The following is a 17,200-nucleotide window of genomic DNA, read 5'->3' on the forward strand; positions in this document are numbered from 1 at the left end:
GTTATTATAAAGAGGAAGGGAGGATGAGGTTATGAAAAAGGCTTGTATGATGATGGAGAGCAATGGGCTATTCTATTTTTTTTTCTCGGGTCGATTTTTTGAATATCAACAAATTGCGTGAAGTCCAGAATGGACCACATTTCGCAAGGACAACAACCTGCTCTTAATTTAATTATTTTCAATAGACATAGGGAATAATTTTGTAAGGTACCATGGAGCAATACCTATCGAAGGATTTGCCATACTTTTGTTTCATCTTTCGGTGATCTCGCTCGTATCGAGTGAATAACAAAGCCCAAATGAATATGCTATAACTGTAGGGGAAAATTCCCTTATCGAAACCACACATGAGACCAAAGCTGAGAGAGTTTGCCAACTCACCAAAGTAGTTGGGATGGCGAGAGAGACCCCAGAAACCATTGACCAATACTTTTCTTCCTTGATCTGTCTCAATATATTTGGGTTTAATTCCAAGGAAGGGAGCATTTGGATCTCTCTTAAACTTGTCTTTTTGTGCATTGGAGAGTCTTGCAACTATGTATCCAAAGACCCACAATAATGATACAGCAATGATGCCCCATAATGGAAGTTCACTCCATTCAATGAGATAATAAGCTTGGGCAGTACAAACAAATGGCATCCTTGAATGTGTATAAATGTCACCCATTATTATTCATCAAACATAATGATTATGTAAAGAACAATTTCTAAATAATGCCTTACCATACAAAGTTTCCCCAACACAACATGAATCCAAATCTCTCTTGATAAATTTCAAAACCAGTAATGAATTGATCTTCATTGACGAAAAAGTCAAGCATGTACAGGAAAGAAGATATTAAATACATTGCCATTGGTGTGCTAATGGTACCATACTTTTCATATTGTACAGAAGCATATGAGAATGCAACCACAACCCATGTCAATAAGCTTGGCCTTCCATCAAAGAATAATTTGCAATCCACTCCAAGAATTCGAGGATTTCTTTCAGCACCTAACCATATTTCTCTCAATAATCCATCATTGTATTCTCTCTTTTTTAACATTCTTCCTTTAATAAATACAATAATCCAATAACACCAATGGAAAATGCTTGTTACAGCAACGAATTCCAATAAGTGATCATATACAATTGAGTATCTCCACCAACCCAAATAACCGCCTGTAAAAAACAATGCTAACGTTAATAGATATGCCTGCAACCCATTGCAATTATATTCTAGTACAGTTCCATCTTCCAAAGGCAAGCCTTTCACTCTTTTACCTGGTAAAAACCGTGCCATGGCATATTGCAAGACAAAATAAATTAAATAAGCTTTGAATACATAAAGACTTGGCAATGGAAGAAATAGATGGATCAGAATGGAGAAGCTCATAAAACCAAACACAACAAAATACTCTCCGATGGAAATTTGATCCTGTTGTTGATTTTCGTGGGACGATGATGACTCTTGCATTTTTTAATCTGATGAGAATCAATAGGAGATCTCGTTGATCGATCGTTTGTATTATTTCGTTTATCATTGAAGTACGACAAATCCCATGATTGAGGTTGCGGTTGAACAATGGAATTGATTCAATATCATCATGAATCCATTATTTGAAAAATAGCCCAACGACAACGTTCACACATACAGACTATTTCTATTGTTCACTTCTAAAATAAGGAGTAGTAGCAATAGTGGAAGAGGACAGAGGTGGTGTGTCCAAGGTATCATATTCATCATCATCCAACAAACGGAAGTGATGACTGTCTTGTTGTCTTGAATGATGTAAAAATGGTTCATTAATGAGATTCGATTCATTTCCTCTCAATTTTGAAGCAGAGGTTGTTGTTGTTGAGGATGAAAGAATCATGTTGGATGCACATACAACATTTGGAGGTTCATAGTGTTCACTCATTTCAAGATACGTCTCTGTCGAGGGAGGTTGAGAAGATATTCTGGCAGCATTATTGGATTCTATCAGTTCTTCATCTTCAAGAGCATTGGGTGGAATAAATACGACATTTCTTCGAGTACCTTTCTTGTGATAAATCTTTGCTACTGTGACATCGTCATAGAATTCATGATCTTGTGATTTAAGGTCTGCCTTCATTCTCTTAAATTCTGTTCCCTGAAGAATGACTTCATCTAAAATTTCACCTGGAGCATATCGTTTAACACTATGTTTTTTTCTGAAACTGGACAAATTTGCCATAATTCTCTTGTAGTGGAAGATTACAAATTCTGTACATGACATGCATAGAGCTGTCAATGAGAAAATACCAGAAAGAGATGCTAATAAATCAGTCAAAAAGACGAGAACTATTTTCTTTTCTGATAAAACTACTTCTAGAGTGGTAGAGGCCTTTTCGAATTCAATTTTGAAATAGACTCCATTTTCATGACTGAATGTCTTAAAGTCCACTTGGTCACCTTGTGTTTCAGAAGAGTATTCAATAACGTAACCAGTTTTCTTTGTATTTTCAATTGGAATTGTGTACTTGTTTTGAAACAGTTGAAGAGAGACAACCGTTGGATTGGTTGTTCCTCTAAAGAATTGATCTACTTCTGAGAAGACAGATCCTATGACAACCTGTCAAAAGTGTCAGCATTGTATCAGTAAATAAGAGACAATTGCGAAAGTCACAGCATCAAGACGGAATTGAATTGCAAAATTCACACACACAGAACAAAACTAATAAAAACTTACTGATCTCTGAGGTGGTTTTTGCATTGCATATACATCAATATAAGCAGAAGAAACATTCACCTTATAATCATAACCATTCGAAAACACATTTGTACCACCAACTTTGAAATTCACAGCAGCCATCTTCTTATCTTTTGCAATGGCACATTTAGAACAAGAGAGAGTAATCACACAGGCGCTAATTTCATTTTCAGATAATTCATCTCGACACATGATGGATGTCACTGTATCATTGAACACTTCCACAGATTCCAAAAAAGACAGATATTTTGTCTTGACATTTTGTAGGACTTATGGATAGTGAAGATCCAACAGTACATTTACCTTTGAATCCTAAAATTCGAACTTCTACTGAAACATCGGCATAAAATTCCTCAGAGACAGCCAAGTTGGGAATTAAACTTCTATTCTCCACATAATTTCCATAATTACTAAATAAATTGAAAGGTTCATATTGAAAGGTTCGTATTGAAATGTTTTTCATTTTTCGGAATGATCCATTGTTTCACAGATCAAGTTCTAGAACTAACTCTACTTACTAGTATGGAACAATTGTACCAATCAAATAAGCTAAGAAAGCAACTAACACGACAAAACTGTAACAAGCTCCCACAATAGTTCTTCTCTTAATCATCGTTCCCATCAATCGATTATGTCTCTCTGTAAAGAAAAAGTCCATACGTTTCAACCATTCCGTTCTTGGAAAGTTAAATACTCTCCACATGATAAAAGCAATCACAATAATTGCTGCTGTGATTGAAGCTAATACACTCGCTTCAATCTTAATGACTTGAGAATTTTCCATCTCTCTCGATGAATATGAAATGGGTTGTTGAGAAATTCTTTTCACACTTCTTGAATTGTTGAAAATTGGTTCAATAGAACCCAATTGACAAATTGAACCTTCAGGACAAGGTAAACATTTGGCTTGGCCTGTAAGATTGTTAAACGTTCCATATGCACATGGAAGACAGAATTGAATGTGATTGGCTCCAATCAAACTATTGAAAAATCCTTTCGGACAATCCATGCAACGTCCAGAGGCCCCAAATTTATCATAAAAAGTTCCAGGTGGACAAAATTCACAGGCCTTATTCACTTGATAGGTTCCTGGTCCACACAAGTAGCACCTTGTTTCTTGTTGTTGTGCCTCCTTATCACTACTACACACATTCTCAACATTGTATTTGAATAAATCTCCATATCGAATCGAAGGAAGCATGTATCGAGTGGCATATGGACTACCCACACCTCCAAAAACATAAATGCTATTTCCAACCAGTGAATAAGAATGATAGGCTCTCGGTGGAGGTAATGTGTGCTCCGTGTAGGGAGGATCAATTCTTGTGAGTGATTGTGTTTTTGCATCAAATAACAAGACATCGCGATAGAGTTCATTTCCAACTCGTCCACCAAAGATAATGGCACGATAGCCTGAAACTTTGATCGTGATGGATCCAGAACGAGGTAATATGGAACCTGTGGAATAATTTCCTGCCATGGAATATTTAACCATGTCACTATTCTTATCAATGAATTCTAATTTGTAAATATTGGTAGTGGGGGTCTCTGAGAAATCGTGACACCCAAAAAGTAAAATAGTTTGATAACTACTAGTCTCTGATTCTTCGTATAATTTTGCAGTACATCCAATGGTGTATGATGTTGGAATTTGTACTTTGATTTTCGACCATACCTTGGTTTCTGCTTCATAGGTCCATAAATCCGTGTATTGATTGGATTGTGTTCTTCCTCCAAAGATAAACAAATGAGTGGTATTCTTGGCCATGGTATGTTTGTATCGTGGTCCAGGTGAGAGAGATCCTTTCGTGGGTGTCAACAAGACCCATGCTGTTTCATCCATGGAATAGGTCCATAAATCTGAATACGTTTTAAAGGTTGAATCAGCACCACCAAACACCCAAATTCTATCACCTAGTGTAATTTGCGTGTGAAATGCTCGAGCATGAGGTCGAACAGAAGTTTCCACAAAAGACCAACTCTCTTTTGAAATGGAATATCGATAGAGAGCATCCGATGCAACATCATCACTCGTAAATCCTCCAAACAAATACACAGAATCTCCAAGTGTGGACATGGTATGTGCATACAAGGCAGGTGGAGATCTAAAATCTCGATTCACTTTCACAAGACTCGTACTTAGTACATTAAAGGAATATAAATCATTAAAATCATAATCGAGTCCAAATCCTCCAAAGTAAATAATGTAATTAGAGAAGGAAACAACTTGAGAATTAGATCTAGGATTAGGTAGATTATCTTTCACTACTTTCCACCGAACGGTGTTTGAATTTGAAGAGGGAAGATCTGCTCGAATGATTTTACGAAAGAGAGATTGTTGATTGAGTCTTGAAGTTTTACCATGAAAGACATACAAATATTTGTCTGTGGTTGCACATCCCATGTCCTACATATATATTTTGGAGGGTGATTGTTGTTATTGTTGTTGTTTTAGTTATCATGTTCATGTTGGTTGAATGTCCATAGAGAAGGGTGGATAATAAGAATATTTAGTTTCGTAATTAATTCAGGTTGGTTCACCCGTACGAATGTGTACATGGTGCATACATTCATGTTTCACATGTGAAGATCATTATAATTATAACACACACATGTGTGAATATCATAATAATTAAAACACCAATGTCAAGAAAATGATTCCATTCATAATGCATAATGATATGTGTTGCAACAATAACAACAACAACAACACTTAACAACACTTACAAATATTGGACCCTGAATATCTCCAGTTTGATTCAATAACGTCCAAGTTTGTGAACTAGTGTTAAAACTCCAAATATCTGCCAATGCATCACCATGTGTTCCCAATCCTCCAAAAAGTAAAATATTCGTCTGTCCATTCACCACATAGGACTGCATGCAATGAGCATATCGAGCTGGTGGCCATGGATTCGTTGCTGGTGTCATTCTTCTCCATTCATATCGATCATTATTAAAGATCCATAAATCATCTCTCACACCGCTATACGTTAAACCTCCAAACATGTACACTTCATTATTGAACTCGGCAATTCGAGCATCAAATCTTGCAAATGGCTTGTTTGAAACATTCATCAATTTCCATTGAGATTTAGTAATTGAAAATTCATACATGTCATCTGAATAACTGGCAGATCGTCCTCCGAAAATGATTAATTTCTCTTCACTAGTTGGTGTGGCTGGAATGGTCCACATGACATGACCTTGTCTTCCCTTTGGTGGAGTAAAACCATCCAAAGGATCCACTCGATGCCACTGTCCTGTAATAAAATCATAGGCCCACAAATCTGCAAAATAACCAGTGCTTAATTGTGAATTTCCTCCATACACATAGAGTTTGTTGGAGGCAAGAGCCAATGCATGAGCAAATCGTTCGGGAGGTATTTGTGCCACATTGGGAATGCTGAACCATCGATTGCCTGTGAGTGGAGAATTGCTAAAGATTTGCAAATGTTCCAAATATCCTCCTGGCACTCGTAAGGTTCGATTATTGAAAAAGTCTTCATCCCAAACAATGGAATCTAATTGACTCCATTTAGCCACTGATTTTACCTCTGAACGAGTGATGCTATTGATGGAGTAAAAGACACCGAGACGATCGCCTAAACTATCAAATGAAACTCTTCCACTGGCACCAATGAATGACGTTCTTTGAATGGTTGCAAGTAGATAGGCTCCTTTGCTGGGATCGAGACCATCTTGACACATGGTACGAATGGCATAACCAAAACTGAGAGCAGAGTCATAGGCAAATCTCTATGATAATTATAAATATAAGATTGAATATTGTGGGTTTGGTGATAACATCCAAAATTCATGACGACGAGTATATATATAAAGTAATGAAAAGATTCATATATAGGTTTCATCTTCTATTATTACTTATTGCTGTCACTACTTACATCAAATGCTTGAATTTGTGAATAAGTTTCCTCAATGGTGGAATACTTGTAAGTAGACATGAATCGTGTGATAAAATACAAATCTGTGGACCACAGACCAGAATTCAACTCTACATAGAGCATTCCTTGTAAGAGATCAGAAATTGTAAAATTCTTATTGGTTAATCCAGGTTGATAGGCAAAGCTCTCATCAAAAATCCAAATGTATCCCTTTTCTGTCATACCGGTTTCGTGAATGGTTTGAAGTACTGTATCTGCGTCACCATTCGATAATATTGATACACAGACAAACGTTTTCGTGTTACTTTCTTTTGCCAAATAAATTTGACGTTTGATATCTGAAATATTTCCAGGTTTGAAATAGAATGCATTTGTGACATTAAGACCTAATGCATCTGCATTTCTAATGATATTTTCTGCAGAATCTTTTCCATAAACTTCATCAGAAGCCAAAATTGCAATTTCATTAAAATGTAGTGAATATAAAAACTCAACCATAGCGGCCGTCATTGAGAAAGACGATGGAATTCTATCACCAATGCATTCAGAAAAGAATTTCAATTTTTTTTTGAATATTAATGTAAATAGAGCCACATAATAGGATTAGAATTTTCACACTTACACTCTGTAGAACCATCGATTATAGGACAAGGTTGAGGTAGAAGATCCATAGGAAATCATTGGAATTCCAAATGGCTCAGCAATATTAGTTGCAATGGCCAGTGATTCATAACTGTAATATCTGTTGTTGTTGTTCATTGATTATATTCACTCCAGTGATAATTGTTCAATCCAATTTCATCACTTACCCTCCAATAATTCCCACATAACCCTCTTCTACTGTTCCATTCACTAAAATTATTTGTTTCATCTTATCGATGGCCTGATTCACATTTCCTCTCGTGACAACAAAATCATTTTGAATAGTGACACCTGGAGGAATAATTCCAGCAATTTTCATATATTCCAATCCACTTGAAATGGATGTTTTTAATTTATCACCACTGAATGTATTTGTGGCATCATCTTCATCGGGAATAACACTCACGAATTTAAATGTTTTCCCGTTGCAATCAAACTTTTGCGCAGAGATGAAATTGAGACCGAATGATGACAGGATGTAAAACAACAATAGAAATGAAATAATGGAATGTTTTAGAGAGCGTTGTTTGTGGTGTGTACTGTATGGTTGATGAGAATTGAAGAATGACTGAGATGGCTCCAGAGTTGTCGTCGTCGTACATGGAGAGCTGAAATGCGAAAAAGGATGTTTGTGATGACGATTACATTCCCTGCCAAGTGTCATTTTTTTAAAAATGGAATTTGTGGATTGCGAAATCGTGTGAAAATGGATATGACCCCTAAAAATATTTTAATGCTGTTTTGCTCTCAACTCTTGTTGTTCTATGAATGAATCGCAACGTTTCTGTATTCGTAGAAGTGACTCTTGAAGCTCTTCCAAATTTTCCTTAATTTCAGGAATCACATTGAGGATGAGAGTTTCATCATCGACTCTGCCTTGAAGTGACAACATACTTTTGGAAACTTTGATGAGCAATTGAGAAAGAGAAATGAAAAAACTTGTCTTTTTTTCACACTCCTCAGTCGTAATTTCAAATCGTTCTTTAAGCTTGTCTTGTTTGTCTCTCTCTTTTCTTGCTTCCAGTTCGTTCCATATATTGGTCACCACATGCTGATATTTACTTTGAGGTTCGTCGTTTGTTTGGGAATCTATAGCATCATTCATTGCAAAACTAATGTATGAAAATTCATCTTCGTAGCCAGTTTCTCTGTTGACAAATGAAGAGTTGTACTCCATGGCTTTTGAGCAAAAATCATTATTTAAATCAATTGCTGTCAGTAACATATCATTGGATCTGAATTTTGCATTTACTCCCAAAAGCGCAAGAGAAAGGTAAATATCATTATAGGTTTTTTCATCCAACTTTCTTTTTGAAATTATTTTCCACATGGGTTCAAAGAAGTCTTTGGTGAGAGTATTTTTCAGTTCTGTCGCTTCATCCATGGATGCAGTGCATTGATTAATGATATCGTTAATGCATTGTGATTGTTCCTCTTCTTCTTCCATATTTAGTAAGAGTTTGATCAATGTGCCAACACTGAGAGCCAAATTATGCATTTTCAATACAAAGCCATTCACAAATGATTGTGATTTGAAATAAAAAGAGTTCTGACCAAGCGATTCATTCACTTCAGAGATGGCTTGAAGTACCACAGTCTCGGCATCTTGATCTAACTTGCAATTGCCACCTGTGACGCTTGAAATTGTTGGTCTTCCATGTCTAAATGGTGCACAAAATGGAAGCCAATAACATTCCGAGTCACTCAATAGCAGCTGTAAGTGTGTCATTTCCTTATAACATTTCTCTTCCAGTGAATTTTCGACCATGCTGTATGTCTTTTTTGGTGAGTTCTCAACAGCGTCAGAATGAAAGAATTTGAGAAATTCATCACGTAGATCAATTAAATTTTCTTGATCAATGATGGAAGCCAATGTCTGCAAATATTTCTCCAATTGGATGAGTCTCTTTTCAATCACATCCTTCTTCATATTTCCGAACACAATTTTTGATGGAAATTTCAACATGGATTGTTTGTCTTTAGAGAGAGCATTGCAAACAACAGTGGTGTGAAATTCTCGTAAATTGGAATATCTCTTTTTTGATGTGTAGACTTCACTTGAACTGACAGTCACATTGATGCTGTACACCACATAATCATTTCGAACTTGGTACGAAGGAATCCGTACAAGCAACATTTTTTTCTTGATGTGTGCATGTCATCTGTTTAAAGACAAACAGGCTAAAAAAATCAATGGATTCGCTTTGGGTGGTTGGTCTCACATCTGATGAGGATCATAGAAGAAATAATACACAGTTTGAATGATCATTTACTCCGAATGTTGTGTAATGAAGAAGAAAAAACCGAAATGAGATTCAGAGGTTGAATGATGGCCATTATGATTACCCGCCATTTTTTCAAATTTACAATTATACATCATCACCATGATGAATTAAAAAATGTCTAAAACACCTTCTCAAACTGCCCGAAAGACTGGAAAGGGAGGAAAAAAGAATGAGAAAGTTGAAGTTACTTTATTGTCGGATCTAATTTATAATAGTAATGAGAACATTGAAAAGATGTTTCCGGAGTGGGATGAAGAGGTTTTAAAAGCATTGATGGAAAGAGATAAACAATTATATAGCGAGGAGGGAACTAATGTCAACAAACGACCTTCCACTAATAATGCAAACAAAAAGAAAGATTCTTCTTTGGACGAAATCTTAAAAAATGTGCACGCGATTGACTCAAACAAAATTGCATTTGACAATGTCACTTGCTCAGATTTTACCAAAAATTTAAAGGAATGGAAGCCCTTGAGATCAAAATGGGAACCAAGAATGTCACGTGATCTATTTCCAGCACATCCATATTTCGGAAGATTTTACAAAACAAAAGAAGATGCTCAAAAACAAGCTGTAGACGCACCAGACAAAAAGAAACAACCTCAAAAAAAAGCAACTGAAGAGCCTGAACCGCCATCGTTTGTCCCAATTGTTTTAGAGTCGTCGGATGAGGAGGAATTAATTGTTGAAGATTTTGAAAAATATTCTCAAGTACTAGATATCTCAAACAAAGGACAATGGACTAAGGCATTTGTGTCTGCTCTTTATCATATTGAGGAATGCAAAGAATACATTCCGTTCGGATCGTATTTGTGGGAAAAGAATTTGGCCCAAAAAAGAAAACAGTCAGCTACCAACAGTTTGCTCCTGGGGAAGATATTATTTAAAACTATTTTTCAAAGGAAAAGACCGAATTGTGATTGTCGATGACAAATTACCTCATGATGCTAGTGGAAAGAACCTATTTCCAATTTCTCCCTATGACGAATTTTGGCCTTCCATTCTCTTTAAAGGAATAATTGCGATATCTATCGGAAACGAACACCTTGCCTTCTCAAATCCATTGTGGTGTTTTTCTGCGCTGTTTTCAAATTTTGGCTCTCAATCTCTCTCCTGTGCCAACTGTCTCGACATCATTTCACCAATAACATGCTCTCTACAATCAAACAATGAATGGAAGAATTCTTTTGATTTAGTTAGGTTTTTATGCAACAACCCTCAAACAGGAGACAACACCAAGAAAAAGATATTACTCCTGACTTGTAGAAAAGACATTGATGTTGAAACATCTGGTTTAAGGAAAGACAATCTTTACCGAGTGGAGGATGTTAAGGTGTGCAAGGGAGAAACTATTCTAAAGGTCGTCTCGAACGATGTAGCTTGGAATGGAAAATATTCATACAAAAATTCGTCTGTTTGGAGTGCCGATTTTGAAGAGGAATTAGGATTTTGCTATCAGGATAGAAGAATTCAAAAAAGGATGAAAGATTTTTGGGTAGAAGTAACAGATCTTCAAAATTATTTCGAAGGTATACACATCCTTCATGAAATTTCAAGTTACTCTGTTAGAGCTGCTCTTGGTAGTCATGCAACTCAAATAAGTCCCATTGTATTTTATATTACTGAGACAACCAAACTATTTATTCGAATTCTAGGTGAAAAACAAGCCAATCCAAGGGTGGTTGTTAAAAAGGCTAGCAATTGGAAAAAATTGACGCCTAGTAAGGTAATTCATGATTTCTCGATATTTAGCTACGACTGTTTAATTCCATTAACTCTTCCATGCAAAGACGATTTTGATATTTTTGAGATTAGGTTTTCTAATGTGGAGAATCAATATATAGAATTTCTGAGTGAAAAAAAACTGGTATTTGGAAAACAAGAGGATATTTACTCTTCAAAACTAAGCCAATCTATCCAAAGAACAGACACTTTAACCTCTCCTCCTCATGAAATGGAGGAATGGAAAATCTGGAGTGTGTAAGTATCCAATCATGAATGTTCATTTCGTCCATTAACAGGAACTAGTCAACAATTTAACATTGAGAAAGAGGGAGTTTTCAGTGCAAGATTGCTAGTTGATGATATTTCAATTCTTCCATTCACTCATCTCGTTCTTATTAATAATGAAAACTTGTCTGTTGTGAAGTCTATCAATGGAAGAATTTTCCCAGTGAAATTACTTCCTTGTACACATCAATATTCACTGGTGTGCTACGCATGTCCAAACAAAAGCCTAGAGAGCACGAACTACGCTCTAGAGACAATTTCTGAGAATGATGTTTTTGATTTGGAAGCAGCAAAAACTCTTACATGCTATCCAGTTTCAATCAAAGGAAGATATTACACCAATCCTGAGAGGGAGCTATTTCGGTTTAGGTTAGACGTAGGAGAAAAGGCAAATATTTGTTTTAGATTGAAATTGAGTGAAGCCACTCCAGTTAAGGTGGTCGTGAATAAGGTTGAGAATTTTGAGAGTAGTGTGACCATATTGGAATTTGAAAATTTTGAATCAGAATGCGTGATTACAGTGCCAAACTTGGTTGTTTATCCAAGCTCTAAAAATCAAAATATTAGTTACAACATTGTTTGTACGATAGATGAAAAGAAAGCTTTGGAGATTTTATCAAATAGAATTAGCGTGGCCGAGTCTGAATTCCTCCAATATCTCAAAGAAAAGAGCGAAACCACCACTCTTCAAGAATTGAACGCTGAAGAATCGAAAGCTACTGATCTAAAGTCGCCAAAGAAAAGTGCCAAAAAGCCTGCATCTGCTGTTAAGAAACCAACGACGAATCAAAAAGCGAAAAAAGAACAAGCCAGAATTCCTTCAAAACAGGACAAACCTCAAGTGCTTACTAGTCAGTATATTGAGGGTACAGAGAACAGTTCAATGCCTAGCTTAATTTATTCCCTAGACATTTTCTCAACTACGCCCAATATTATTTATGAAGAGGTGAATGTAAAGAAACAAATCATTGACCAACTTGTTGAAGAATGGGAATCAAACTCGCCTCAAAATGTCGAGAACGGCTTAGTAGCAAGAGAGAAATTTATCAAAGAACGCCTCAAACAACTGCTTTCCACTAACGAAAACTCACCCAGAGCTGAATTACAATCCCAAACTACGAATGAAACGGAAACAGAACGAAAAGACAGACTTGCTCGAGAAAAAGAACAAAATGCTCAAAAGATAAAACAGCTGAGAGAGTTCAGGGACAACGAAATGAAACAGCTAGATCTTGTTGTGAATGATAATGTGGAAAGATCTCTTCAAACTTGTTCGTCAATAATGAAAGAGAAATTCATTGAAACTCAAAAACAAGTTCTATCTATGAAGGAACAAAAGCTTGAAGAAGAAAAAAGAATTGAGCTAGAAAGGCTGAATGAAGAAAAAAGTGCAAAAAAGGGAGCAACCAGTGGTGCCAATACAGCTCGAAAATCTACAAAATAATTCTATGATGTAAATTTCAATCACACTTCCTGATCCACGATCATCATTAATAAAAAAAATAAAAATAATAAAATAATAATATTTAAATCTAGCGTAGGATTGTAAAATAAATAATGAATAGGTCATCGTGTTCATGCAAATTATTCAAGACAATTAGAATGATAGTATTGTTATCTGTTTTGTCCACCACCTCTTCCACCACCTCCTCTTCCGCCTCCTCTAGCCTGAAGCCGTCCACGTCCAACTCCAAATCCTAATCCTACTCCCGATCCTCTACTAACTTTAGTGTGTGATCCATAACCTCTACCTTGACCTTTAACAGCAGAATCCACAACCTTGAACATCGGAGCTTTTTGTAAAATATCTGGCAACACAAAGAACCTAATTTTACTTCCTCGAATGTAAACAGTATTCATGGATGATTGTTGTCCATTTCTATGTGTTACAGTTACATCGGTAAGTTGAACATTCATACTATCTTCAGCCTCCACCAGCGTTCCTCTATAGGTTTCACCCGATTTTGTTTCGAGTGATATGATGTGTGATTCTGCTTCGTGGAGCAACTTGATGGGAATGCCAATATTGCTGCTCATTTTTTTTTCTTCTTTGAACATGCATGGAGGGCTTCTGAGTTCAAAAGACAAAACAGCCTTGTAACATTGAAAATCTCAGCAATCCGAAGGGGTACGAGATACCAGTGCCTTTGGGCAAAGTCAGCTGACTTTATTGGTTAGCTACTCTAAAGCAAAGTAATGTGTCAAGAGTGAAACAAAGCTCCGATGCTAAAAAATTACCCAACCTTTTCCTCCACAAAAAAAGCGCCAAAAATGAATCGTTTCGAAAGTGTTGTAGAGTTGATGGACAGACTTTGTAGAGCTCTCATACTCGGAAGTGGATCAAAAGCAACACCATCATCATCATCACTCATCATTGGCAATAATAATGTGAGATCATTCAGTTCAGATCATTTATCGATGTTATCAACTACACATCAAGGATCACACAGTAATACAACAATGATGTCCAACAATTCATCGGAAGTTACTGAGAAACTATTGAAGAAAATTAAAATGAATTGTTTTTCGTATTTGATAGACAAGAATGACAATGTAAGTGTTGTGTTAGTTTTTTTCAATAATTTTTATTCAATATAATTAGTATACCCCTCCTCTGCATTACACAGAAACTGCATTTTCGTCTAAGGCTGCAGAATTGAGCTACAGAGCCAATACATTTCTTTGTAATTTAAGAATGCATGGTTTAGAATCAATGGCAACTAATCTTGAAATTTTGTTCGACAAACTAATTTATTTGTAGGTACCTTTTGAAGATCATTTTGTTCTGAATTTTGTTTTCAGAAATGAGGCTGTGGCATCGATATTATTGACACTTTGTGAAAATTTATCAATTGAGGAAGTCTGCTTGGTTCAAAAAGAAAATAATTCCATATATGATATTTCAACAATGCACTTCTCCATAACACCTAATTTTTCTAACTCTCAACTGAACTTGGAAATGCAAACAGAATTTTTTTCTAATTTATTGATTCCTAGCTCTGACTCCAACCAATGCAACGTCACAATTCCTAAATCAGCTCCTTCTAAATCTTTTTTCATTGATGTGAATAATTTTTCACAAATTACTCCCGATATCACTAATCTGAAGAGGCCATTAAGCGATTTTACAACATTTCTGCATTCAAAACCTGAGAAAAAAAAGAGATCTATTTATTTTACTGAACAAAAACCAGCCAAGCTCGATGAATACAAACACTATTTCGAACGAATGTGTTTTGGATTAAACATTCGGACAATGCGAGAAGAAGATGTTGTTAATGACTGCTTACTGCTTTTTCAAGGAATTTCTTCTGGAGTATTTGTTTGGGATGCACAAAAATTTATTTTCAAAGTCCAACCAATACGGTTGAAAACATTATCATTTCTTGGATTGCGTGAGTTACTTCAGCAAATTGCTCAAGTTGGATCTATGTATAAGCGACTTGAGGTTGTCGCAGAGTTTTGCCAAAATAACGTAGCTCTTACTGGAAAGTGTTTGCAAAGCTGTGGAAATGGACTGGCGGAAATTTTGAAATGGTACAAATCATGTGTTTTGGAGTTAGACACAATACTCAAGAGATTGGTAACAGATTATTCCAACCAAAAAAGCCAGCTAACATTACTGAATGTTATTCATCACATCAATCCTCTCAGACAGAGATTGAACATTGTTTGCGAAATCTTTGAGTGCGATATTCAGGAGCTAAATTCAGATGATGAATATTCACTATTTTTAAGCGGTCTCTATATTTCAAACAGAATTAGAAATATTCCTACTGGTGCCAAGCTAATTTCGGTGCTATACGAAAAGATTCAATTGCTAGAATTAAGCTCTATACCTGAAGTGATGAACATTTTACTGCTCCTTTTTTCCTTCTCCATCACACCTTATTTGGCATGGATAAAACAATGGATATTTTATGGAGAGATTGTAGATGATCATTATGGCGAATTTTTTGTTAAGGCAGCTAACCATGCACAAGAGTCATGGTATAGTTTTCAAATTGAAGTTCAGAACATTCCTCTTCCATTTACATCATGTGCCAATGATGTATTTCTTACTGGTAACACGCTTGACACGATACGACGGTGTAATCCCTATCATTTTATTTTGAAAGATACTGTTAATGACACCATTCGGAATATTAGTATTTTGTTTACAGAAAAGGATTTAAAAAAATATGAAATTTTGTGTTCTAGATTGCAAACCATTCAACACAACGAGGCGCTAATGGAAATGCACAGACAGTTATCAGAATTGGAAAAAAAGATACGAAGTCAAGAAGAAAAACTAAAATTTGGAGAAGATATTTTAGATAGATTTCAAGAGGAAGAAGTGAAACTCAAAGACAAGATAAAGCGAGACATTTTGGAAAACTATCGAAAGAAAATGAATATCGAAGAGTTCGAAGAAGCATTACAAAAGGGTAATCCAACTACTGAGCCTGGTCTCAATGAGGAAGTACATCCTGAAAACATTATGATCGACGGAATTTCCAATGAACCTGTGTTATTGCAAGATGAGACAAATGGCACTCTTAAACTGGATCAATTTGATGCTAATCGCTTTTTGGAAAGTAGCACTCCAATACTGGACCTTCCTATAGAGATTGTGAAAAACCGAAGCCTTTTGTCATTATTCTATCAACAAAAACAAATGGTGGATAGCATATTTATCAAAATGCTCTTTCATGACTACAAGCTCAATGAGCATCTTGGTGCAATCAATGACTACTTTTTATTTAAGGCCGGAGATTTACATGATGCTTTTGCTCAGCTCATTTGTAGTGGCATGAAGAAAGGAGTCAATTATACTGATCCATATATTATCAATAGAACATTTAAGGAAGCCTTCAAAATTTCTGGACATGCAGAACAAGACAATGACGTGCTCTTGTCTAATTTATTTTTTGACATTAACCCCAATTCTGCGCAAACCATTTTTGATCCAAATACTATTCACTCTTTTGATCATATAGTTTTGAGATACCGAGTTCAATATCCACTGAACATAATTCTGACTCCTACCACTATGGACAAGTATTCACAGGTGCATTCATTGCTGTTAAAATTGAAAATTGTAGACCTGGCCTTGCATGAGGTTTGGTCTAACCTCAAAGTGCACTCGAAACGAACCATGAGTCAACAAATGCGGTATCTCCACATGTTTAGACAAGAAGTTCAGCACTTTGTGAATGTATTCAAAATCTTCATCTTTGTTGAGGTTGTTGAGTCAAGTTTTTCCAATTTTGTTAACGAACTTTTACGTGAGAAAACAAGCGACAACCTTAACGTTGAAAAACTATTGCTCTTGCACAACAGATTTGTTGAATCTTTACACAAACAATGCTTACTTGGACATTCAGCTAAACCGGTCATGGACATTATCAGCAAAATGTTTGGACTAATTTTGAAATTCAAAGCTCAAATGGAAGCCAATAGTTTTACAAGTGAGGAAGAAATCCCAGAGTTAGCTTTTAGGATGATGACACAAACAAGAAAAGAGTTTGTGGATTGTGCACTATTCTTGGATTCGTTAATGGATCGTTTGGCTCAACAATCATCAACATCAAAGTTTGGACAGTTCAGAATGAATTATAAATTTACATATTGAGCTGCTATTCTTACAAGGAATAATATTCA

At 35.8% G+C, this 17,200-nt stretch overlaps 6 protein-coding genes across 6 annotated transcripts; 2 read left to right on the forward strand and 4 right to left on the reverse strand.

Moving 5' to 3' along the window:
* Positions 1-178: 178 nt before the first annotated feature.
* On the reverse strand, positions 179-1,457 carry FDP41_011479 (uncharacterized protein; the record flags this gene model as incomplete). Its single annotated transcript, XM_044701891.1, has 2 exons — positions 179-641; positions 724-1,457. The coding sequence occupies 2 exons, from the start codon at positions 1,455-1,457 to the stop codon at positions 179-181; spliced, it is 1,197 nt and encodes a 398-aa protein (XP_044567262.1).
* Positions 1,458-1,644: 187 nt separating this feature from the next.
* FDP41_011480 (uncharacterized protein) lies at positions 1,645-7,926 on the reverse strand (the record flags this gene model as incomplete). The annotated part of the gene is made up of 8 exons (XM_044701893.1): positions 1,645-2,577; positions 2,695-2,918; positions 3,019-3,125; positions 3,234-5,122; positions 5,443-6,474; positions 6,621-7,149; positions 7,243-7,362; positions 7,430-7,926. 8 exons carry the CDS (start codon positions 7,924-7,926, stop codon positions 1,645-1,647), a joined length of 5,331 nt encoding a protein of 1,776 aa, XP_044567263.1.
* A 66-nt stretch (positions 7,927-7,992) lies between these two features.
* On the reverse strand, positions 7,993-9,399 carry FDP41_011481 (uncharacterized protein; the record flags this gene model as incomplete). Its single annotated transcript, XM_044701894.1, has 1 exon — positions 7,993-9,399. One exon carries the CDS (start codon positions 9,397-9,399, stop codon positions 7,993-7,995), a length of 1,407 nt encoding a protein of 468 aa, XP_044567264.1.
* A 262-nt stretch (positions 9,400-9,661) lies between these two features.
* Positions 9,662-13,001, forward strand: FDP41_011482 (uncharacterized protein; the record flags this gene model as incomplete). Its single annotated transcript, XM_044701895.1, has 3 exons — positions 9,662-10,406; positions 10,456-11,527; positions 11,576-13,001. The coding sequence occupies 3 exons, from the start codon at positions 9,662-9,664 to the stop codon at positions 12,999-13,001; spliced, it is 3,243 nt and encodes a 1,080-aa protein (XP_044567265.1).
* A 170-nt stretch (positions 13,002-13,171) lies between these two features.
* FDP41_011483 (uncharacterized protein) lies at positions 13,172-13,594 on the reverse strand (the record flags this gene model as incomplete). The annotated part of the gene is made up of 1 exon (XM_044701896.1): positions 13,172-13,594. One exon carries the CDS (start codon positions 13,592-13,594, stop codon positions 13,172-13,174), a length of 423 nt encoding a protein of 140 aa, XP_044567266.1.
* Positions 13,595-13,828: 234 nt separating this feature from the next.
* Positions 13,829-17,171, forward strand: FDP41_011484 (uncharacterized protein; the record flags this gene model as incomplete). The annotated part of the gene is made up of 3 exons (XM_044701897.1): positions 13,829-14,110; positions 14,160-14,314; positions 14,360-17,171. The coding sequence occupies 3 exons, from the start codon at positions 13,829-13,831 to the stop codon at positions 17,169-17,171; spliced, it is 3,249 nt and encodes a 1,082-aa protein (XP_044567267.1).
* Between the last annotated feature and the right edge of the window lie 29 nt (positions 17,172-17,200).

This window comes from Naegleria fowleri (assembly GCF_008403515.1).
Source record: "Naegleria fowleri strain ATCC 30894 chromosome Unknown tig9, whole genome shotgun sequence".
NCBI classification, from domain to species: Eukaryota; Heterolobosea; class Eutetramitea; order Acrasida; family Naegleriidae; genus Naegleria; species Naegleria fowleri.